This window comes from Entelurus aequoreus, linkage group LG25 (assembly GCF_033978785.1).
Source record: "Entelurus aequoreus isolate RoL-2023_Sb linkage group LG25, RoL_Eaeq_v1.1, whole genome shotgun sequence".
In the NCBI taxonomy this organism is placed as follows: domain Eukaryota; kingdom Metazoa; phylum Chordata; class Actinopteri; order Syngnathiformes; family Syngnathidae; genus Entelurus; species Entelurus aequoreus.
Genome location: NC_084755.1, coordinates 36,802,158 through 36,827,681, shown reverse-complemented (window position 1 = coordinate 36,827,681; position 25,524 = coordinate 36,802,158). Strand labels below are relative to the sequence as shown.

General features: G+C 37.6%; 1 protein-coding gene across 1 annotated transcript in view; it reads right to left on the bottom strand.

The window, feature by feature from the left end:
- Positions 1 to 25,320, bottom strand: part of baiap2l2a (BAR/IMD domain containing adaptor protein 2 like 2a) — a 60,818-nt gene extending 35,498 nt beyond the window's left edge. The window contains exons 1-5 of the mRNA XM_062036656.1: positions 25,171 to 25,320; positions 24,973 to 25,048; positions 8,969 to 9,055; positions 6,366 to 6,427; positions 6,192 to 6,263 (exon numbers count right to left, since the gene is read on the bottom strand). Coding sequence (XP_061892640.1) covers positions 6,192 to 6,263; positions 6,366 to 6,427; positions 8,969 to 9,055; positions 24,973 to 25,048; positions 25,171 to 25,224 — 351 coding nt within the window. The 5' untranslated portion in view covers positions 25,225 to 25,320. The remainder of the gene's footprint in view (positions 1 to 6,191; positions 6,264 to 6,365; positions 6,428 to 8,968; positions 9,056 to 24,972; positions 25,049 to 25,170) is intronic.
- Positions 25,321 to 25,524: the final 204 nt, after the last annotated feature.

Below are 25,524 nucleotides of genomic sequence, written 5' to 3'. Positions count from 1 at the left end.
GGTGTGGACAATGCTGAAGAAACAAGTCCATGTCAGAAAAGCAACACATTTAGCTGAACTGCACCAAATTTTGTCAAGAGGAGTGGTCAAAAATGTCCAGCAGAAGCTTGTGGATGGCTACCAAAAGCGCCTTATTGCAGTGAAACTTGCCAAGGGACATGTAAGCAAATATTAACATGGCTGTATGTCAGGGGTGTCCAAAGTGCGGCCCGGGGGCCACTTGCGGCCCGCAGCTAATTGTTTACCGGCCCGCCACACATTCTGCAAAAATTGCAAAATTGATAATATTGCAAAAATTAAAAAAAAAACATTTAAAAAAATGTGGAATGAGGTGAAATCTAACAAGACAAAGTTGCAATGTTGACACAAAGCTGCCATGCAGGCTGTTTTTTTTTTCTTTTGTCTTTGTTTATTTGTCTTTTTTTCGCCATTGCTAAAAAAAAAAAAAAAAAAAAAAAAAAGACTAAAAATCTATGTTATAATTACAGATATTATCGGCCGATAAAAGCGTTAAAATGTAATATCGGAAATTATCGGTATCGTTTTTTTTATTATCAGTATTGGGTTTTTCTGGGTTTTTTTTTTTTTTTTTGTATTAAATCCACATAAAAAACACAAGATACACTTACAATTAGTATACCAACCCAAAAAACCTCCCTCCCCCATTTACACTCATTCACACAAAAGGGTTGTTTCTTTCTGTTATTAATATTCTGGTTCCTACATTATATATCAATATATATCAATACAGTCTGCAAGGGATACAGTCCGTAAGCACACATGATTGTGCGTGCTGCTGGTCCACTAATAATACTAACCTTTAACAGTTAATTTTACCAATTTTCATTAATTACTAGTTTCTATGTAACTGTTTTTATATTGTTTTACTTTCTTTTTTATTCAAGAAAATGTTTTAAATGTATTTATCTTATTTTATTTGATTCATTTTTTTAAAAAGTACCTTATCTTCACCATACCTGGTTGTCCAAATTAGGCATAATAATGTGTTAATTCCACGACTGTATATATCGGTTGATATCGGTATCGGTAATTAAACAGTTGGACAATATCGGCATATCGGATATCGGCAAAAAGCCATTAACGGACATCCCTAGTTATAATGAATTATTAGTTAAAAAATATCATTTTAAAATGTTTCATGTGGAAAAAATATTGCATATATGGTGTGGTTGCCATATAAAAACATCAACGTTTTATTCGACAAAAGAGCATAAAACCAACAAAATGATAGTTCAAACGTAAAATCGACAGATATATCTGAAGTTGATCTCGTAATTTAAGTGTTAAAAGTAAAAAAAAAAAAAGTAATAAAAATGTATCACTTTATGAGTGGGGGATCTTTTGGATCCCAAATATATTTAGTAGGATTTTATTTAACTTTTCCCTGTGATTACTCAAAAATATTAAAGAATTAGAATCAATGGTGTCCTGCATTATTGATCTTTTAAGGCTCTAATTACTAAATACTGCATATTTCAGTTTTACTATAAAAAACAAATTTGTCTTTGACAGAAAACTTTTTTTTTTTTTTTTTACTTTATATCAACCTCAAGTTGATGTAGAGATTTACTGTAAGCGTTAAATAAAAAATAATAATAATAATTTGACTTATTTTTAACAGTTTAATGACTGAGACCCTTTATAGTCCCCGGGACCCCTAGAGGTTAAAAAAAAAAAAAAATCCATATATTTTGTTAAGGTTTGAAAATGAAAAATATCAAAATGGCGCCCGCATGCTTGGAAAAGTTTGGACACCCCTGCCTTAGACCTTAAGGATAGAAAGGACAATGCAGGTATAAATAGACTAAATATAGCAATATAAAATATAACATATATACGTAATATTTACATAATATATGTACAGTATATTATATATACTGATATATTATATTATATTATGTCTATATCTTATATACAATATATAACAATTGCCATGTACAATATTACAGTATATGTGACAGCTGCAGCATAAAATAGAGAGTAAATCCAGCAGAAAATACACATTAAAAACAAAGAGAAGTAGCTAACATAGAAGGTGTCAGGTAATAGACAGATATCATCATTTGAGAGCAGCCAACATGGACGAATAGAACAGACAAGTCATTGTTGTGTCTGCTCGCGGAAAACAAACATCCTAATCTACGATTTGCCTCCCTCGAATGGCCTTGACGCTGTGAAAACAGGACCAAACAGGCCCCCGCATGCTTACATTTTTCCGTGTACGGCCCTCAGTGGAAAAGGTTTGGACACCCCTGCTGTATGTATACTTTTGACCCAGCAGATTTGCTCACATTTTCAGTAGACCCATAATAAATTCATAAAAGAACCAAACTTCATGAATGTTTTTTGTGACCAACAAGTATGTGCTCCAGTCTATCACAAAAAAACAAGAGTTGTAGAAATTACTGGAAACTCAAGACAGCCATGACTTTATGTTCTTTACTTGACTTGACTTTATTTATTCATGCTTGCAGTGGAGCCAAGGCCCCACTGAAAAAACAGCTGAACTTTACAATGAATATTAAACAAACAAAGATTAAAAAAAATTAAAAGAACAGACAGTATTTTATATAAAAAAAAACATTTTCATTTTCAGGGCAACAGCAGCATGGAAACTATTAGCATTCTGGTAATTGACTGTATTACTTATTTAATTAGATAGTATTATTATACAGTTTAATTGCAGTATGCAGGGTAGAGTTTTTAAGTCTCTTTGTCTTGGCTTTGGGCTCGGGTTCAGCCAGCTTATGTTGGTTCCTCAATGTCCTGGCAGTGCGGCTGCCTCGTGTTGGAGGTAGCAGGTCATGCAGAGGGTGTTGCTCATCATGCATATCCCTGACCAGCTTCACTGCAGCCTCCTCTCTCCTGGTCTGGAGTGATGGTAGGGCTTGTGAGATGTTTCCAGCTCTCCTCGTAATGATTTTACAGGCACGTTTCTGGACTCGCTCTAGCTCTGCCTGTTGTTTTTTGGAGCAGCCCACTAAGAGCACTGAGCTATATTCCAGACACGGCCTGATGAGAGTGGTGTAGATGGTAACAAGGTCGTCTGCAGGTAGTCCATGTCTCGCCATGACTGTGAGGTAGTGCAGCCGCTTGGAGGCGGTTTTTATTGCCTTCTCCATGTGCACATCTCCAGTCAGGTTTTGATCGAGGTGGTAACCCAGGTACTTTGTTGTTTCCACGACAGGGACCTCCTGTCCCCCCAACATCAGTGCAGGAGGTTGTGATGGATTTCGGGCAAAACATATCCGGAGTTCTACCGACTTCTTCCCGTTGAGTATCATTTTCTTATTTGCTGCCCATTCATCCAGCCTTTGTGCCTCCTGGCACATCGTTGTGTCTGACATGATGTTGGATATGGGGATCGCTCTCGATAGCCCGATGTCATCTGCATATCCGACATCAAGGGTGTCCTCAAAAACAGCATCCCGGGTGGCCATGTAAAGGAGGAAGACATATGGGGAGACAACACCCCCTTGTGGCACCCCAGATGTAACTTCAATCCAGGGGCTGTGAGCTCCATTTGCCACCACTCTCTGTCTCCTTCCTGAGATGTAACTATGTAGCCAGGCTGTCAGATATGGGCACAGTCCTAGGTCCAGTATGTTTTGCATCAGGATCCCATGGTCAATTACATCAAAAGCTCTCGACATATCTGCCAACAGTACTCTCACCATCGTTGGTTTGGAATCGGTTTCGGTAAGCCAGGTGTGCATTGCCCTGACTAGAGCCATTGTAGTACTGTGCTTAGGCAGATATGCATATTGATTTTTACATATGTCAAGCACTGTTGGCATAAGCTTTTTCAACACAAAACGTTCTATTGTTTTCCCCACACAAGAAGTTAGTGAGATAGGACGCCAGTTTGAGATTGAGCCAGGGTCTTGGCCTTTGGGTATGGGACAGACATTGGACTCCTTCCATACATCGGGGACACACCCCTGTTGGAAAGAGCAGTTGGCCAGATGTGTGATGACCGGTGCCAGGTCCTCTGCATGTTCTTTCAGCAGCCAGGTGGGAATGCCATCCGGCCCACTTGCCTTCTGGGGGTCCAGCCGAGTGAGGGCTAGCTTCATCTCACCTATGCTACAGATGTCACTTGGTGTAGCTCTTGGTAGGGGATAGACACAATAGGGCGTTGCTTTAGTCCACGACTCCGCAAAGAAGTTGTTCAGGGCTTCTGCAGTTTTGTCCTCTTCAACTTCTTGTATTTTGATTATTCCATCAGTTGATGATTTAGCGCGTCCTAGTCCTTTATTTATATAGTCCCACCACTCTTTGGGGTTCTTTTTCTTTAGGTTTTGCATTTCATTTTTATAATATCTAGTTTTTGCCTTGCGTATAAGTCTTTGGACGAAGTTTCTGATTTCTCTCCATTTTCCCACTTTACCCCATTTATTGTGGGCTTTTTGTCTTTTCTTTATAGCCTGTTTTATTTTCTCTGTCATCCATGGTTTGTCCGCATTTGTAATTTTTTTTCAGTCGCACAGGCATGCATATGTCCATTGCTGTCTGGATATAGTTGTTAAAACTTGCTGCTTTGGCAGTGACGTCCACAGCCTCATAGACAGCAGACCAGTCAGTCATAGCAATGCATGTTGACAGAGCCTCTTTTCTTTCTGTGGTCACTAATCGAGCCCTCCTCCTCTTCACCTGTTGTTTCATACATGTGTATGTAAACTTTTGACCACGACTGTAGGTGTGCCAAGCTTGTGGCATCCTGTTAAAAAAGACTTGAGGCTGTAATGAGTAAGTCTGTGAATACTTATGTACATGCCATTGTTTTTATTTAAAAAAAAACATTGTTTTTTATTAATTGTGCGAGTTATATTAAAAACAACTTTTCACTTTGTCATTATGGGGTATTGTCTGTAGAATTTTGAGGAGAAAAATGATTCCATTTTGTAATAAGACTGTAACATAACAAAATGTAAATACAGTTAAGTGCTGTGAATACTTTCCGGATCCACTGTACAGCGTTGTCGTTAAACTTATGAGAGGGTAACACTTACTGTGTCACAAAGCCGTTGTGCAAAAGCCAAGAAGACAAATACTGAGGAGATGAATATTTCTGCTCCGCTGCTCCCAGTCTGTGGAACGCTCTCCCTGACCACCTGAGGGCACCACAGACTGTGGATGCTTTTAAAAAAGGCTTAAAAACACATCTTTTTTAAAAAAGCCTCTTTATAGATTGTTATAGATATGCATGCTGGTTCTAGCTATTGGGCTGTTTCTAGTTTTATATTTTATTTATTTTTATTATGTTTTATTATTATTATATATATATATATATTTTTTTATTTTTTTTTTTAACACTGTGGCACTTGAGGCTGTAATGAGTAAGTCTGTGAATACTTATGTACATGGCATTGTTTTTATTTTTAAAAAAAACTTGTTTTTTATTAATTGTGCGAGTTATATTAAAAACAACTTTTCACTTTGTCATTATGGGGTATTGTCTGTAGAGTTTTGAGGAGAAAAATGATTCCATTTTGTAATAAGACTGTAACGTGACAAAATGTAAATACAGTTAAGTGCTGTGAATACTTTCCGGATCCACTGTACAGCGTTGTCGTTAAACTTATGAGAGGGTAACACTTACTGTGTCACAAAGCCGTTGTGCAAAAGCCAAGAAGACAAATACTGAGGAGATGAATATTTCTGCTCCGCTGCTCCCAGTCTGTGGAACGCTCTCCCTGACCACCTGAGGGCACCACAGACTGTGGATGCTTTTAAAACAGGCTTAAAAACACATCTTTTTAAAAAAAAAGCCTTTTTATAGATTTTTATAGATATGCATGCTGGTTCTAGCTATTGGGCTGTGTCTAGTTTTATATTTTATTTATTTGTATTATATTTTATTATTATTATTATTATTATTATTTATTTTTTTTATTTTTTTTTTTAACACTGTGGCACTTTGAGGTTGTTTGCTCAACGTAAAGTGCTTTTTACAAATAAAATCTATTATTATTATTATTATCATTTATAATTGACTTGAAAAAACACAAGTCTAATTAAGTTCAGTTGACTCACTCCAGAGAACACTATGTAGGTGAGCTTTCAGTCCAATTTTGTAAATTGCCATACATCAAATTGAGAAACAGTATAATGACTAAGTCAACTAAGCCTGGCCTCCCCCATGCCGCAATAGTAAGTCCCTCACTCACCGATATGTAGTCTTTGTCCAGTCTCACGTTATTGTCCATCTCCTGAAGAACGTCCTCGGAGAACCCACGGAACTAGAAGGACGCGACCAAAGTCAATTAGAACCCACACAATAAAAAGTATTTTTGTAATCGAGTCATATTGTGACGGTGTGGTATGGCGGTGTAGGAACTTACTACTCCCTCCAGTTCCAAGCTCACTTTCCTTTGGCTCTCAGCAATCTGAATCAAAACATCTCCTAAGAAGACAAGGACAGCACACAATTAGACGACAATCATATAAATGTTATAAAATTGATACTATAATTTGTACTTGATCATGTCAATCTAATACAAGTCACGCTTCAAATTTTGCGGCAACACTACATCAGAGATTTAAAAAATGTAATTTCAGAATATTCTACATCATTTTGGCTTAAATTAAGTGTTAGATTAAGTCTTAATAATATATTTTATTTGTAAAAGCACTTTAAATTGAGCAAACAACCTCAAAGTGCTACAGTGTATTAAAAAAAAAAAAAAGATAATACAAATAAATACAAAATAAAAACTAGAACAGCCTAATAATTAATTTTTTTTATTTAAACGGGGATAGCAGATCCATTCTATGTGTCATACTTGATCATTTCGCGATATCCCTCTGTTGCTAGATATCTCGAAATGTACGTTGTAATATGTATATGTGCTTTGCTATGGAGGTTTTTTCCCACTCCAGACTGGGCCCCCTTAGGAGCCCAGTCTAGATTGTATTTTTTAACTCATCCTTCCCCAGCGTTTTACCTTTTTCCCCATCTTTTACGGGGCGCCTTGTGGCGACCCAACAGCGTTCCTGTTCTGTAACCCTGTACACTGTTTGTTTGTCTAAACTTGAACGGGTTTGTGTTGAAAACAAAGTTTTGTTGTACTTGTGCGATGACAATAAAGACCTACGTATCTATCTCATACTTGCCAACCCTCCCGTTTTTAGCGGGAGAATCCCGGTATTCAGCGCCTCTCCCGACAACCTCCCGGCAGAGATTTTCTCCGGACACACTCCCGGTATTCAGCCGGAGCTGGAGGCCACGCCCCCTCCAGCTCAATGCGGACCTGAGTGGGGACAGCCGTTCTCACGTCCGCTTTCCCACAATATAAACAGCTTGCCTGCCCAATGACGTCATAACATCTACGGCTTTTAGAGAGTAGAGTGCACAACAAGGAGAGAGAGTTCTTGGTTTCTTATGTGGGTTTATTGTTAGGCAGTTTCATTAACGTCCTCCCAGTGCAGTAACAACACACAACAACAGCAGTCACGTTTAGCCTACCGTAAAGCAGTTTGTCTGCCGTAAACAGCAATGTTGTGACACTCTTAAACAGGACAATACTGCCATCTACTGGATAGCCTACAGAACACTGAAATTCAAGTATTTTATTTATATGTATAATAAAATAAAATAAAAATAAAAATAAAAATAAAAATAAAAATAAAAATAAAAATAATAAAAAAAAAAATAAAAAATAAAAAATAAAAAAAAAAATATATATATATATATATATATATATATATATATAGCTAGAATTCACTGAAAATCAAGTATTTCATATATATATATATATATATATATATATATATATATATATATATATATATATATATATATATATATATATATATATATATATATATATATATATATATATATAGCTAGAATTCACTGAAAGTCAAGTATTTCATACATACATATATATATATATATATATATATATATATATATATATATATATATATATATATATATATATATATATATATATATTATATATATATATATATATATATATATATATATATATATATATATATATATATATGAAATACTTGATTTGGTGAATTCTAGCTGTAAATATACTCTCTTCTTAACCACGCCCTTAGCCACGCCCCGACCACGCCGCCGACCCCCCCCCCCCCACACACACACACACACACACACACACACACACACACCTCCCGATATCGGAGGTCTCAAGGTTAGCAAGTATGATCTATCTATCTATCTATAAAAAAATAATATCAAAATGAAATTACTGGATGCTATTTATGTAGTTTGCTCATTTTCCTCGACTGGTGCACTGACATCATGTGGTTTATTTTTTTGGTTACATATGTAGCATCATCTACAAAGATACACATAATTGCTATTGTGACATCTAGTGGACATATTTAGAACAGCAGTTTCTTTCATTTAAAAATGTTGGTTCATTTTTATACTTTGCAAACTCATCTGGTGGGCCGGATAAAACCTGTTCGCTGGGCCTGGTTTGACACCCCTGTTTTAGACACACAGCCACATTATTTGTTTGTATCTTATTTAGATATATCCTAAAATGCCTTCTAAATCAAGTCACAAATCCGCCTATTTAAAGAAAAGTCTCCCGAGTTCTTTACTTTTTTCTTACCCCAGCTGGGTTAAGTGAGTGAAGTGCAGCTCCTGCCTGTCATCATGTATTATTCAAGCCCTCATGCCAGCATCTTGATACCTAACACTCCTGGTTAAATGATAAACCCACTGCACCCTGCTGTTACCATGGACCCACACTGGTAAACAGCGAATAGAGCAGCCGGGGTTATTCCCCAAAACACAACAATTCTAGAACGGTTGCAAAATTCATGAACGTTTAAGGGTGACCACATCTAAATTATGACTGATATTTACCCTCAGCTATGATCTGCTGTGCTTGACTTCACACAACAAACATTCCCGTTTGGGGGGAAAACCCATTTCCTGTCGCTAAACAGTACTTACCTATGGGACGAGAGGACATGGTGTGGAAAGCTCGCTCGCCGATCTGTGAAAGTGCAGTGAAGTACGCCTCGCTCTTTACAGCCAGAGCTGAAACACATATCAATGTGGAATGACTTTCCCCGTCATTGGCACAACAGCAGCAGGGAAGGAGTTGCAGGTGTGACGGGGGGAATATGGTTACCGTGAAACACGTCTCCGTTTGTTTTAGTGTGTTCAAACACTGCAGAGAGGCATGATCGGGCTGTAAAGCTACTTTCTTTCTTTTCCTTTCTTTCTTTAGTTAATTTTGAACATGAACACATGCACTTACAGCATAATACATCACACAATCTCATATCATTTCACTTTACATCCTGTCCGAAATGGAGTAGGAAGAAGCAAAGCTTATTTATTCCTACCCCTTTCCCACTTCAGAGCGTTTACATATATATATACCTTAGACCAGGGGTCACCAACGCGGTGCCCGCGGGCACCAGGTGGCCCGTAAGGACCAGATGAGTAGCCCGCTGGCCTGTTCTAAAAATAGCTCAAATAGCAGCACTTACCAGTGAGCTGCCTCTATTTTTTAAATTGTATTTATTTACTAGCAATCTGGGGCCGTACTTATCAAGCTTCTTAGAGTGCCATTTTACACTTAAGTCCTGAGAATTTGCGAAATTTAGTCCTACTCTCAAACTTAAGAATAAAAGCTTTTTATCAACGTTCCTAAGTCTAAGAATCACTCCTACTCTCCACGATATTTAAGAGACCTTCAGAGGTGTCTTAAGTGGTTAGGAGTTGCCAGCAGGGGATGGCACTGAGGCGAGAGAGTTTTGTTTTTTTTTGATGACGAGCAGCTGATCAAACGGTATCGTTTAGACAGAGCGAATATTATTTTTGTCACAGATTTAATACTTTTCGATTCCTTGTTGATTTCTGCATGTGACTGCAGTGGGCTAGTATATATAGAGCCACCCACACCAGTTTCAAATGAGTTGCCTAATTAATGAATTGGAAAGAAAATGTTATGACAGTAGCGTATGTGTGTGGCCGTGAGGTGAGTGACGTCAGTGAGTGTGTGGGCGAGAGAAGAGAGGGAGCGGTAGCGTGAGTGCCGGCGGGGACTAGTTTGTTTTGTATTATTTTGTAGTTTATTGTCAAAATATACACTCCCATTGTCCACTTAAATATTTCCAAGATATTTCTTTATTCTTAGACAAGGGATTCCCTTCCGTGATTGGTCATTTCTATGGACACAGAAATGACGTCACCTAAAATTGCGTTTACGGCACATAGTAATGTCGTAATTCAGCTCTGAGTGTGACACTTAAGATTCAGTCCTACACTTCGCTGAAAGTGTGAGTAAGACGCTTGATAACTAACTTTTAAGTGCAGCTTTCAGCGAAGAATTTATTTACTCTTAAGTCAACTCTTAGCAGACTTCTTAGGAGTAATTCTAAGAAGCTTGATAAGTACGGCCCCTGGTCTCGCTTTGCCCGACATTTTTAATTCTAAAAGAGACAAAACTCAAATAGAATTTGAAAATCCAAGAAAATATTTTAAAAGACTTGGTCTTCACTTGTTTAAATAAATTCATTAATGTTTTTACTTTGCTTCTTATAACTTTCAGAAAGACAATTTTAGAGAAAAAATCCAACCTTAAAAATGATTTTAGGATTTTTAAACACCTATACCTATTTACCTTTTAATTTCCTTCCTCTTCTTTCCTGACAATTTAAATCAATGTTCAAGTAAATTTATTTTTTTTATTGTAAAGAATAATAAATACATTTTTTATTAATTCTTCATTTTAGGTTCTGTTTTTTCGACGAAGAATATTTGTGAAATATTTCTTCAAACCTATTATGATTAAAATTCAAAAAAATTATTCTGGCAAATCTAAAAAATCTGTAGGATCAAATTTAAATCTTATTTCAAAGTCTTTTGAATTTCTTTTAAAATGTTTGTTCTGGAAAATCTAGAAGAAATAATTATTTGTCTTTGTTAGAAATATAGCTTGGTCCAATTTGTTATATATTCTAACAAAGTGCAGATTGGATTTTAACCTTTTTAAAACAGGTCATCAAAATTCTATAATTAATCAGGAAAAATTAGTAATGATGTTCCATAAATAATTGTTTTAATTTTTTCAAAAAGATACAGTTAGCTAGTTTTTCTCTTCTTTTTTTCGGTTGAATTTTGAATTTTAGAGAGTCGAAATTGAAGATAAACTATGTTTCAAAATTTAATTGTCATTTTTTTCGTGTTTTCTCCTCTTTTAAACCGTTCAATCAAGTGTAAATATCATTAATTATTAATAATAACATAGAGTTAAAGGTAAATTGAGCAAATTGGCTATTTCTGGCAATGTATTTAAGTGTGTATCAAACTGGTAGCCCTTCGCATTAATCACTACCCAAGAAGTAGCTCTTGGTTTCAAAAAGGTTGGTGACCCCTGCCTTAGACCTTAGACCAGGGGTGCCCAAAGTGCGGCCCGGGGGCCATTTGCGGCCCGCAGCTAATTGTTTACCGGCCCGCCACACATTCTGCAAAAATTGCAAAATTGATAGTATTGCAAAAATAAAAATAAAACATTTAAAAAAGTGAAATTAGGTGAAATCTAACTAGAAAAAGTTGCCATGCAGGCTGTTTTTTTTTTCTTTTGTCTTTCTTTATTTGTCTTTTTTTTTGCCATTGCTCAAAAAAAAAAAAAAAGACAAAAAAATCCATGTTATAATGAATTATTGACCTATTCAAGGCTCCAATTACTTCAAAAATGTCACTTTAAAATGTTTTATGTGGAAAAAATATTGCATATGTTGTGTGGTTGCCATGTAAAAACATCAAAGATTTATTTGACAAAAGAGCATAAAACAAACAAAATAATAGTTCCAGCATAAAATCGACAGATATATCTGAAGTTGATCTCGTAACTTAAGTGTTGAAAGTTAAAAAAAAACTAATAAAAATGTATCACTTTATGAGTGGGGGACCTTTTGGATCCCAAACATATTTAGTGGGATTTTATTAATATTTTCACTGATTTCTCAAAAATATTAAATCATTAAAACCAATGGTGTCCTGCATTATTGATCTTTTAGAGCTCTAATTACTAAATACTGCATATTTCCAGTTTTGCTATAAAAAACAAAGTTGTCTTTGACAGAAAAGGCTTTTTTTTTTTTTTTTTACTTTTTATCAACCTGAAGTTGATATAGAGATTTACTGTAAGCGTTAAATAAAAAAAAAAAATAATAATTGTACTTATTTTTGACGTTTTAATGACTGAGACCCTTTATGGTCCCCGGGAGCCCTAAAGGTTAAAAAAAAAAAATCCATATGTTTTGTTATGGTTTGAAAATGAAAAATATCAAAATGGCCCCTGCATGCTTAAATTTTTCCGTGTGCAGCCCTCAGTGGAAAAAGTTTGGACACCCCTGCCTTAGACCTTAAGGATGGAAAGGACAATGCAGGTATAAATAGACTAAATATAGCAATATAAAATATAACATATATACGTAATATTTATATAATATATGTACAGTATATTATATATACTGATATATTATATTAGTTTATGTCTATATCATATATACAATATATAACAATTACCATGTACAATATTACAGTATATGTGACAGCTGCAGCATAAAATAGAGAGTAAATCCAGCAGAAAATACACATTAAAAACAAAGAGAAGTAGCTAACATAGAAGGTGTCAGGTAATAGACAGATATCATCATTTGAGAGCAGCCAGCATGGACAAATAGAACAGACAAGTCATTGTTTTGTCTGCTCGCGGAAAACAAACATCCTAATCTACGATTTGACTCCCTCGAATGGCCTTGACGCTGCGAAAACAGGACCAGGCTGTTCTGAAAAACACCCCCGAGGACACCTCAATGATGGACGCTTTTGACCTCCCTCCCTCCTCAACGACACCTGGAGTCGAACTTTTGCAGATCGGCCTCAGTCTATAAAAAAACATTACATCATCACACCCAAGACAATTGGGCACACACGCACACCCCTCCTCCCCCACCCCACCCCACGCCTTCACCACCACTTGTTTCCCCTCGGGGTGATGGACAGCTGGCAGCGCTTCATAGCAGCAGTCGACCTCCAGGGCCCCAACACCCCGCCCCTCTGTTGCGAGTTTGTCGTGATTAAATGTAACATGTTTATGTGTGCATTGCATGGAGGTTTTTTACCACTCCAGACTGGGCCCCCTTAGGAGCCCAGTCTAGATTGTATTTTTTTACTCATCTTTTTCCCCAGCGTTTTACGTTTTTCCCATCTTTTACGGGGCGCCTTGTGGCGACCCATCAGCGTTCCTGTTCTGTAACCCTGTACACTTTTTGTTTGTCTAATCTTGAACGGGTGTGTGCTGAAAACAAAGTTTCGTTGTACTTGTGCAATGACAAATAAAGACCTATCTGATCTGATCTATTGCTGCATGGCGAGTGATTATACAGCTGGATGGAGTGCGGAATGAAGGAGTTCTTGAATGGAACACTGTGGGAAGGAAGCTGAAGGAGCCTGTTGGAGTATGAACTCCACTTCTCTCAATTGTCTGGTGGAGATGATGTAATGTTTTTTTTATAGACTGAGGCCGATCTGCAAAAGTTCGACTCCAGGTGTCGTTGAGGAGGGAGGGAGATCTAAAGCGTCCACCATTGAGGTGTCCTCAGGGGTGTTTTTCAGAACAGCCTGGTCCTGTTTTCACAGCGTCAAGGCCATTCGAGGGAGTCAAATCGTAGATTAGGATGTTTGTTTTCCGCGAGCAGACAAAACAATGACTTGTCTGTTCTATTCGTCCATGCTGGGTGCTCTCAAATGATGATATCTGTCTATTACCTGACACCTTCTATGTTAGCTACTTCTTTTTGATTATAATGTCTATTTTCTGCTGGATTTACTCTCTATTTTATGCTGCAGCTGTTACATATACTGTAATATAAAGGATTGTATTTTACTGACTTTTTTTTATAGTAAAATGACATCCGTGAATGAGTAATACAACAGTTTTGTAATCATTATTAATATACTGAGATGAAGAATATCTTACTTTCAATAAGGTTGAAAGTATTTCTCATAATTCCTCTTTTTTGTACTTTGTAAGCACTATTATTTTGAACAACCTCTTAAACTGGATCATATCAGTACATTGTTCAACTTCTTTACTTAATCCATTCCATAATTTAATTCCACATACTGATATGCTAAAGGTTTTAAGTGTTGTACGTGCATACAAATGTTTTAAATTAGATTTTCCTCTAAGGTTACATTTCTCCTCTTTAGTAGAGAAGAATGGTTGTACATTTTTGGGTAGCAGGTTATAGTTTGCTTTGTACATCATTTTAGCTGTTTGCAATTTTACCAAATCATCAAACTTTAATATTTTTGACTCAATAAATAAAGTGTGTGTATGTTCTCTATATCCAACATTATGTATTATTCTAATTGATCTTTTTTGTAACACGGTTAACGAATGTAGCGCACATTTGTAGTTGTTTCCCCATATTTCTGCACAATAACTCAGATATGGTAACACTAGCAAACTTTAATTCTTAAAATACCTGACATCTGCTCTAGATTCGAATCAAACACCCTTACACTATCAGGGCTAAACCACAAAACATCGATAATCCAGGGTTGCCATGGCAATGGCAGTGTTGAAAGAATTGTCCTTATTATGGTACTGCAGTTATTTAAAGGGGTTTTCTACATCTAAACACTTCATGTAACGGTGGATATTTGACCCAAATGTTGCATAAATCATGTTTTACAGACTATCTTGTAGTGCACAGTGTTTTCCAACCACTGTGGGATACAGTCTGGTGTGCCGTGGGAGATTGTGTAATTTCACCTATTTGGGTTAAAAATATTTTATGCCAACCAGTAATTATAATCTGCAAGTGTCGGTGCTGTCTAGAGCTCGGCAGAGTAACCGTGTAATACTCTTCCATATCAGTAGGTGGCAGCAGGTAGCTAATTGCTTTGTAAACGTTGTATCTAATGCTTAAACCAAAAATAAACAAAAGGCGAGTGCCACTAAAAAGGCATTGAAGCTTAGGGAAGACTATGGAAAACGAAACTAAAACTGAACTGGCTACAAAGTAAACAAAAATGGAATGCTGGACGACAGCAAAGACTTACACTGCAAAAACTAAAATCTAAGTAAGATGACATATCTCAAATAAGGGTGATATTTGCTTGTTTTCTGTCTGATAAGATAATTCTTCTCACTAAGCAGATTTTATGTTAGTGTTTTACTTGTTTTAAGTGTTTAGGTCCTAAATGATCTCAGTAAGATATTAAAGTTAAAGTTAAAGTTAAAGTACCAATGATTGTCACACACACTCTAGGTGTGGTGAAATTTGTCCTCTGCATTTGACCCATCCCCTTGATCACCCCCTGGGAAGTGAGGGGAGCAGTGGGCAGCAGCGGTGCCGCGCCCGGGAATCATTTTTGGTGATTTAACCCCCAATTCCAACCCTTGATGCTGAGTGCCAAGGGTTGGAATTGGGGGTTACAGCTTGTTGCTGAGATTTGATGACCTATATTGAGTAAAACATGCTTGAAACTAGAATATCAACTGTTGCAAAGCTGCGTCATCAACACTCACAAGTATAAAACTACTTTTTCAAAGTAATAATTTCTTACTTCAAGCATGAAAAAACAATTCATGATTTTGACACAATTGTGTCTCATAATTAAAACGGATGACATCCAAATGGACTTTGATGTTTTATTTTCAATGAAACAAGAGAAAATACATCCTCATAAAGTAGTACAGTTGGCACAGTACAGTAAACTGACAGTTAATATTTAAACATTTAACATTTAAAACATATATATATATATATATATATATATATATATATATATATATATATATATATATATATATATATATATATATATATATATATATATATATATATATATATATATATATATATATATATATATATATATATATATATATATATTCCTCGTGCACTAATTGACTGAAAGAGCACGCACTTGGCGCGATGATGTCATGTTATCGATGGAAAAATGAATTTTTAGACCATATGATATGCCTGAGCGGCTAGGAGACCCCGAGAGTAACAAACGGTTGCCTTGTTGCCTTTCCATTAGGAAAAATAAACTAGTTTTTATTGCAAGTTTGCTCGTTTCAAAAAATGTAATGCCGAGCGCATATCATTATGTCAAGATAATGGCACTAGCATTTACTTCATTTAAGAATATTTTTCAACATATTGAGAAAAAAAGTCTCATATTTTTCTTTTCTACCAAGAAAAGTGCACTTGTTATTAGTGAGAATATACTTATTTTAAGGTATTTTTGGGTTCATTGTGGTTAGCTAATTTTACTTGTTTTGGAAAGTCTTGACAAGCCAAATGTTCTTGTTCTATTGGCAGATCATTTTGCTTAGTTCAAGTAAAATACCCCTCATTTTTGTATTTTTTTTTTCTTGTTTTTGAACACTGACTTTTTGCAGTGCACAGCGTGTGGAGCAGACGGCGTCCACAAAGCACATACGTACATGACATGACAATCGACAATGTCCACACAAAGAAGGATAGTGTCCGCACTACTGAAATTGTCTTGATTGCTAAAACAAAGCAGGTGTGGGGAATAGCGCTCAAAGGAAGACATGAAACTGCTGCAGGAAAATACCAACAAAACAGGAAAAGCCACCAAAATAGGAGCGCAAGACAAGAACTAAAACACTACACACAGGAAAACAGCAATAAACTCTAAATAAGTCAGGGTGTGATGTGACAGGTGGTGACAGTACACCTACTTTGAGACAAGAGCTATAGTGATGCATGGTTAGTTAAGCTTTAAATTAATATCCAACAATTGCAACAATGACTTTTTACTGTCAATATCAACTACCGAGTTTACATTTTTAATGTTTTCTGCTGGTGGTGTGCCTCTGCATTTTTTCAATGAACAAAAATGTGCCTTGGCTCCATAAAAGGTTGAAAATCACGGTTCCAGCCGCTAACCCACTGTCCCTTCAGGATGTGCCGTTTTGTGGGCAGTCCCCTTCGACTGTGTCTTCTCCCATGTTGTAGTTTTTTTAGCGCTTCCATACAAGTCAACTGACACATATAAGTTCAAACTAGACCAGGGATGTCAAACTCATTTTAGATCGGGGGCCACATGGAGAAAAATCTACTCCCAAGCTGGCCGGACTGGTAAAATCACGGCACGATAACTTAAAAATAAAGACAACTTCAGTGTCACGGCCCGGGCGCACCTCCAAGCGGGCACCTCGTGCACAGCTGCGATCAATCAGCAATCTGCACACCTGAAGCTGATGAGACGCCGGGCTTCTTAAGCCAGAGCAAACCTGCGTTCCAGGCCAGAACGTAGTACAGCAAGCCGACATCTCTCGCTCTATGCTCTCTCTCTCTCTATCTGTGTTTTCTCCCCCTCCAGTGTTCATTTGTCTCGTGTTCCCGTGTCGTTCCAACAGCATTCCTCTGTTCCCTGATTACGAGATGTGTGTTTCGTCTCCCCGTATCCCCTCTGGTTCTCTGGCTGCCCTTTTGGATCTCGACCTGCCATCTGGACACAGACCTTTGACGCCTCGCTCTTGCCCCCGACCTCCTGCCTGTCCCTGGATCTCCGAGCTTGCCTTGCCCCCTTGGACTTCCGCCTCTCGCTCAACACTCCCGGTAACACTCAATTAATGGCTATACATAGTCACACCATACACATAATTTGGATTAGGTTCACACTTCATAATATTGTATTTACTAAATAGAGCTAAAACGACGTCCCTGCATCTATGTCATCTCCTTTCTCCCCCCCGTATCGTAACATTCAGATTGTTTTCTTTGTTTAAAAATAGAACAAGCACATTCTGTAATTGTACAAATCATAATGTTGTTGGGTTTTTTTACAATTACATGTTGCGGTTAACAGTATATATACTTTATTTGTCTTTATTTATATTTTCTGAATAAATTATCAGTCAACTCATTTGTGTTCATTTTCAATCTATCAAGATAAAAAAAAATGATATCAAAATCAAATTACAGGATGTTATTTATGTAGTTTGATCATTTTCCTCGACTGATGGACTAACATGTGGTTTATTTTGTACATACGTAGCATCATCTACAAAGATACAAAGAATTGCTATTGTGACATCTAGTGGACACATTTAGAACAGCAGTTTCTTTCATTCAAACATTTCAGGTACATTTTTATACTTAGCAAACTCATCTCGCGGGTCGGATAAAACCTGTCCGCGGGCCTGATCAGGCATACCAAAGACTATTTGAGTCATACCAAAGACTATAAAAATGGGAACCATTACCTCCCTGCTTGGCACTCAGCATCAAGGGTTGGAATTGGGGGTTAAATTACCAAAAATGATTCCCGGGCGCCACCACTGCTGCTGCCAACTGCTCCCCTCACCTCCCAGGGGGGTGATCAAGGGTGATGGGTCAAATGCAGAGAATAATTTCGCCACACCTAGTGTGTGTGTGTGACAATCATTGGTACTTTAACTTAACTTTTTTTTTTCAATTAGAAATGGCAACAAGAGGAGAGAGAAAGAATGAACTTTTTTACAACCATTTTGGACTATAACTTGATTTTTTTTTAAATGGCGAATTGCGCAAACCTCTTGGGGTAGACTTATACTATTTTAAAAAACGTCACTAAAGTCTCAAATTCCATTTGGAGCAAGCTTGGAAGTGTCACGACGGGGGATCGCAACTTGCTGCAAGGTTTGTTCCCCCGGGATGCAAACGGATCACTCCGGACAGGACTTGCAGGTAGGAATATAATTTAATCTTGAACAAAACTCAAAGAGGTACAAAAAACGGAAAACAAGGCAAAGGAACAAGGTGCCGATCGCACTTAAAGCTAAATACTTAGCATGGACTACAAGACAAGAGACGTGACGAGAGCATGAAGCAAACACTTAGCATAAACTATGGCCTGGAACACTCCGGGAACTGTGGCATGAAACTAGCAAGACTTACTTGGCAAGGCATGAGACAAACACACAGCATAAACTATGGCGTGGAACAAACACGAAACTGTGGCATGAAATAAACAGCATAAACTATGGCGTGGAACAAACACGAAACTGTGGCATGAAACAAACAGCATAAACTATGGCGTGGAACAAACACGAAACTGTGGCATGAAACAAACAGCATAAACTATGGCGTGGAACAAACACGAAACTGTGGCATGAAACAAACAGCATAAACTATGGCGTGGAACAAACACGAAACTGTGGCATGAAACAAACAGCATAAACTCTGGCGTGGAACAAACACGAAACTGTGGCATGAAACAAACAGCATAAACTATGGCGTGGAACAAACACGAAACTGTGGCATGAAACAAACAGCATAAACTATGGCGTGGAACAAACACGAAACTGTGGCATGAAACAAACAGCATAAACTATGGCGTGGAACAAACACGAAACTGTGGCATGAAACAAACAGCATAAACTATGGCGTGGAACAAACACGAAACTGTGGCATGAAACAAACACGACTTACTTGGCAAGGCATGAGGTAAACACTTAGCATAAACTATGGCATTGCATGACAAACAATGACTCGCAAAGGCAGGCTTAAATAATGTCTCATGATTAGAGCCAGGTGAGCGTCCCAAACACAAGAGGCAGGTAAAACTATTACGCAACGATGGCAACCAAAACAAACAAGAGTGCACAAAAAACAGGAACTATTGGAGTCCAAAACTAACAGAACATAACAAAAACATGATCCGGACCACGGATCATGACAGGAAGAAGGCAAGATTGTTTTGAAAATGTCATTTCTGCATGATTTATGAGTTATGCGCATCCTAAAACAAGCAACTATTGTTAAGGGGAGATATGTCACAATCCCACAAGACAGTTTTGACTTTGTTTGCTAATTTCCTGGTTTTGTATCATTTTATGTCCTGCAGCTCCTATTTGGATGATACTTCCTGTTGGATTCCTGGTATTGCTGCACTTTCACTTACTGTTCCGCACCCTGCCAGCTCACCTTTGTTCTATTAGTTAATCCAGCCAATTGATTGTTTAGCTTTTTTTCCCACCAAGTACCACCTAAGAAAAAACGTGGCTTTCCAAGTACCGCCGTAATGACCAACATTAAAATACAGTAGCGTAGTAGGCCCAAGTATTCAATACAAACAAGGCAAACGTTTTATTTAACATGTACACTACCGTTCAAAAGTTTGGGGTCACCCAAACAATTTAGTGGAATAGCCTTCATTTCTAAGAACAAGAATAGACTGTCGAGTTTCGGATGAAAGTTCTCTTTTTCTGGCCATTTTGAGCGTTTAATTGACCCCACAAATGTGATGCTCCAGAAACTCAATCTGCTCAAAGGAAGGTCAGTTTTGTAGCTTCTGTAACGAACTAAACTGTTTTCAGATGTGTGAACATGATTGCACAAGGGTTTTCTAATCATCAATTAGCCTTCTGAGCCAATGAGCAAACACATTGTACCATTAGAACACTGGAGTGATAGTTGCTGGAAATGGGCCTCTATACACCTATGTAGATATTGCACCAAAAACCAGACATTTGCATCTAGAATAGTCATTTCCCACATTAGCAATGTATAGAGTGTATTTCTTTAAAGTTAAGACTAGTTTAAAGTTATCTTCATTGAAAAGTACAGTGCTTTTCCTTCAAAAATAAGGACATTTCAATGTGACCCCAAACTTTTGAACGGTAGTGTATATTTCATATTTTTGGCCACTGTAATATAACACTGTGTTTAAATATAGGAAAATAAAACACTGTACTTTAATCGAGTGATTTTGTTTTTGGGGCGTACCACTAGATGAAGCCAGCTTACCACAGTTTGACAATCACTGATCGAGCCTATTTTGTTCCACCTGCTGCTCGTGGCCTGTTCCGGATCACTGTGCTTTGTACCTTGACACTCCCATGTTGCACTAGATTAGTTTTGCACTACATGTGTTTTCCTAATTACACGGACTTCTTGCCTGCAAAATCGCCTTTCCTTGCTCTGCACCCTGGGGTCCAGACCAACAACGCCAACACAAGTAACAAGAGAAGTACTGAAAACTAATCATTTTCTTGAAAAAAGACCATAGTTTAAATGTCAAAGTAAATACTTTTTTAAACAGACATTCAACACGGGCTTACCTGGGCTTAAGCCAGGGGGCCCCCACCCAATCGGGGACCCCAAATTTTGACGACGGAACGCAATGATCGCTGTTCGCGGCTGTCAATCCCAGACAGCTCTGCTTTGTGTAGCGATTGTGTACCCTCACTCTCGGCTGTGTTATTTTTGTTTTTCCCCCTTATGCTCCGGGCCCAGGTTGGCAGTATGAGAGGCCAGCGTGCTGACTACTGAGCTAAAACCGCCAGCACTATTCTTGAAGTTGACTGGCCTATGTTACTCAAGGAAATGTTTTAATGAATTAATTATTATTTTTTAAATGGGTCATTGTTTTTGCATAGTTGTTCTGTAGGGGTGGTGTTTAACCCTTGTGTAGTGTTCGGGGTCTGTGGGACCCGTTTTTGATTTTTATTAAAAGAAAAATGATACAATTAATTAATTTTTCAAACTGAGACTCACTGGCTTTGGCTCATTTTCTGTGAAGAACATATATCAGAATACATATTTAATGACCACACACCATACACCCCACCCCTACACATTTTTATTACATATAAGATGTCCGGGTCCACTGGACCCGGGGCTAATAGAAGTGTGGAAATTGATATTCTGTGTACCACACACACACACTCACACACACAGCAGGCCTAGACAGGAGGAGGACAGAGTGTAGGTACACAGAACATCAGAGGGTCAAATGTGCGAGAAAATGAGAGCAGACCGTGTTGACGAACAATGTTGCAACCTTGTGCAGAAACACATAAGAAGAATCCCTGTGGGATGCAGAAACTGGTAGAGAAATTTCCGTGCAACGTTCATATTGTTGTTACTCAGCCAGCGTTTGTGGGTCTGATGGACCCGTTGCATTTTGTGGCTTTTAATGCCTCACAATCAAACACTTTTATGTTGAAATACTGAACAGGTGTTTATTGGGATAAGGTAAACATCTGTTCAGTATTTTAACATAAAAGTGTTTGATTGTGAGGCATTAAAAGCCACAAAATGCAAGGGGTCCATCAGACCCACAAACGCTGGCTGAGTAACGAAATAAAAGTATTTCAACACTTTTATGTTGAAATACTGAACAGATGTTTATTGGGATAAGGTAAACATCTGTTCAGTATTTCAACATAAAAGTGTTTGATTGTGAGGCATTAAAAGCCACAAAAGGCAACGGGTCCATCAGACCCACAAACGCTGGCTGAGTAACGAAATAAAAGTATTTCAACACTTTTATGTTGAAATACTGAACAGATGTTTATTGGGATAAGGTAAACATCTGTTCAGTATTTTAACATAAAAGTGTTTGATTGTGAGGCATTAAAAGCCACAAAATGCAAGGGGTCCATCAGACCCACAAACGCTGGCTGAGTAACGAAATAAAAGTATTTCAACACTTTTATGTTGAAATACTGAACAGATGTTTATTGGGATAAGGTAAACATCTGTTCAGTATTTTAACATAAAAGTGTTTGATTGTGAGGCATTAAAAGCCACAAAATGCAAGGGGTCCATCAGACCCACAAACGCTGGCTGAGTAACGAAATAAAAGTATTTCAACACTTTTATGTTGAAATACTGAACAGATGTTTATTGGGATAAGGTAAACATCTGTTCAGTATTTTAACATAAAAGTGTTTGATTGTGAGGCATTAAAAGCCACAAAATGCAAGGGGTCCATCAGACCCACAAACGCTGGCTGAGTAACGAAATAAAAGTATTTCAACACTTTTATGTTGAAATACTGAACAGATGTTTATTGGGATAAGGTAAACATCTGTTCAGTATTTTAACATAAAAGTGTTTGATTGTGAGGCATTAAAAGCCACAAAATGCAAGGGGTCCATCAGACCCACAAACGCTGGCTGAGTAACGAAATAAAAGTATTTCAACACTTTTATGTTGAAATACTGAACAGATGTTTATTGGGATAAGGTAAACATCTGTTCAGTATTTTAACATAAAAGTGTTTGATTGTGAGGCATTAAAAGCCACAAAATGCAAGGGGTCCATCAGACCCACAAACGCTGGCTGAGTAACGAAATAAAAGTATTTCAACACTTTTATGTTGAAATACTGAACAGATGTTTATTGGGATAAGGTAAACATCTGTTCAGTATTTCAACATAAAAGTGTTCGATTGTGAGGCATTAAAAGCCACAAAATGCAAGGGGTCCATCAGACCCACAAACGCTGGCTGAGTAACGAAATAAAAGTATTTCAACACTTTTATGTTGAAATACTGAACAGATGTTTATTGGGATAAGGTAAACATCTGTTCAGTATTTTAACATAAAAGTGTTTGATTGTGAGGCATTAAAAGCCACAAAATGCAAGGGGTCCATCAGACCCACAAACGCTGGCTGAGTAACGAAATAAAAGTATTTCAACACTTTTATGTTGAAATACTGAACAGATGTTTATTGGGATAAGGTAAACATCTGTTCAGTATTTCAACATAAAAGTGTTCGATTGTGAGGCATTAAAAGCCACAAAATGCAAGGGGTCCATCAGACCCACAAACGCTGGCTGAGTAACGAAATAAAAGTATTTCAACACTTTTATGTTGAAATACTGAACAGATGTTTATTGGGATAAGGTAAACATCTGTTCAGTATTTCAACATAAAAGTGTTCGATTGTGAGGCATTAAAAGCCACAAAATGCAAGGGGTCCATCAGACCCACAAACGCTGGCTGAGTAACGAAATAAAAGTATTTCAACACTTTTATGTTGAAATACTGAACAGATGTTTATTGGGATAAGGTAAACATCCGTTCAGTATTTTAACATAAAAGTGTTCGATTGTGAGGCATTAAAAGCCACAAAATGCAAGGGGTCCATCAGACCCACAAACGCTGGCTGAGTAACGAAATAAAAGTATTTCAACACTTTTATGTTGAAATACTGAACAGATGTTTATTGGGATAAGGTAAACATCTGTTCAGTATTTCAACATAAAAGTGTTCGATTGTGAGGCATTAAAAGCCACAAAATGCAAGGGGTCCATCAGACCCACAAATGCTGGCTGAGTAACGAAATACAAGTATTTCAACACTTTTATGTTGAAATACTGAACAGATGTTTATTGGGATAAGGTAAACATCTGTTCAGTATTTCAACATAAAAGTGTTCGATTGTGAGGCATTAAAAGCCACAAAATGCAAGGGGTCCATCAGACCCACAAACGCTGGCTGAGTAACGAAATAAAAGTATTTCAACACCTTTATGTTGAAATACTGAACAGATGTTTATTGGGATAAGGTAAACATCTGTTCAGTATTTTAACATAAAAGTGTTTGATTGTGAGGCATTAAAAGCCACAAAATGCAAGGGGTCCATCAGACCCACAAACGCTGGCTGAGTAACGAAATAAAAGTATTTCAACACTTTTATGTTGAAATACTGAACAGATGTTTATTGGGATAAGGTAAACATCTGTTCAGTATTTCAACATAAAAGTGTTCGATTGTGAGGCATTAAAAGCCACAAAATGCAAGGGGTCCATCAGACCCACAAACGCTGGCTGAGTAACAACAATATGAACATTATACAAGGGTAAAGTTTTGGGGGTCGGCCCCGAGCACAGCGGTAATAAATAGAGTTGTTTGATTGCCGATACTGTAGCAATCACAAACTGCACACGTCTTGGTTTCGGGATCCCTACAGCAAACACGACACAACGAGAATATTTCCAATGTCCGTGGACTTTGGAAGGAGGTTGAATTAAACAGACGGTTGACGTTACAGTTTGTTCAGTTTACAGCACTAATAAAGGAAGGGGTGTGAACGTCACACAAGAGGATTCTAATTGTTCTCTTATTCTTTTTGCCGGTTTCACCTATTTTTATTTGTCTGTCTTTACCTTGAAACGCTCGGACGTAGCCGTGTCCCAGTGACACGAGTTTCTCCAGGCCCGGGTTGAACTCATCCATCAAGCTCTGTTTCGAAAGAAATAAACAAAACAAGATCTAAAAACAAAACACAGGCATATCTGCAGGACGCCCTAGTAAACGATCAGAACAGGTTGATACATTGACTAACTGAGGTATCTGTTACTTACTGAGTAAATCCCCAATGTGGATCGATGAAGCTGGTCGCTATTAAGGGCAGACATGGTGATAATATCCCCACTGGTTGAACTGGAAGGAACCTGGTCTTAACTCATCCGGGCAGTCAGCATACAGCAACCGCAGAGTTGCACCGTGTTGGACTGAATAAGTGCTGCTCGGGTTGTTGTGAACGTACGCGACTGGGACTTGAATGGCCCCACGGTAAATAATTAAACACCGGCCCGACCATAAAACACGAGCACGCATGCTGTAAACCATGACTGTGTGGGCGTGTCTGCTACAATACGCGGTTCGGCAGTGCGTGTGTAATACAAACAACACTATTTGCAGTGCACAAGTGTTGA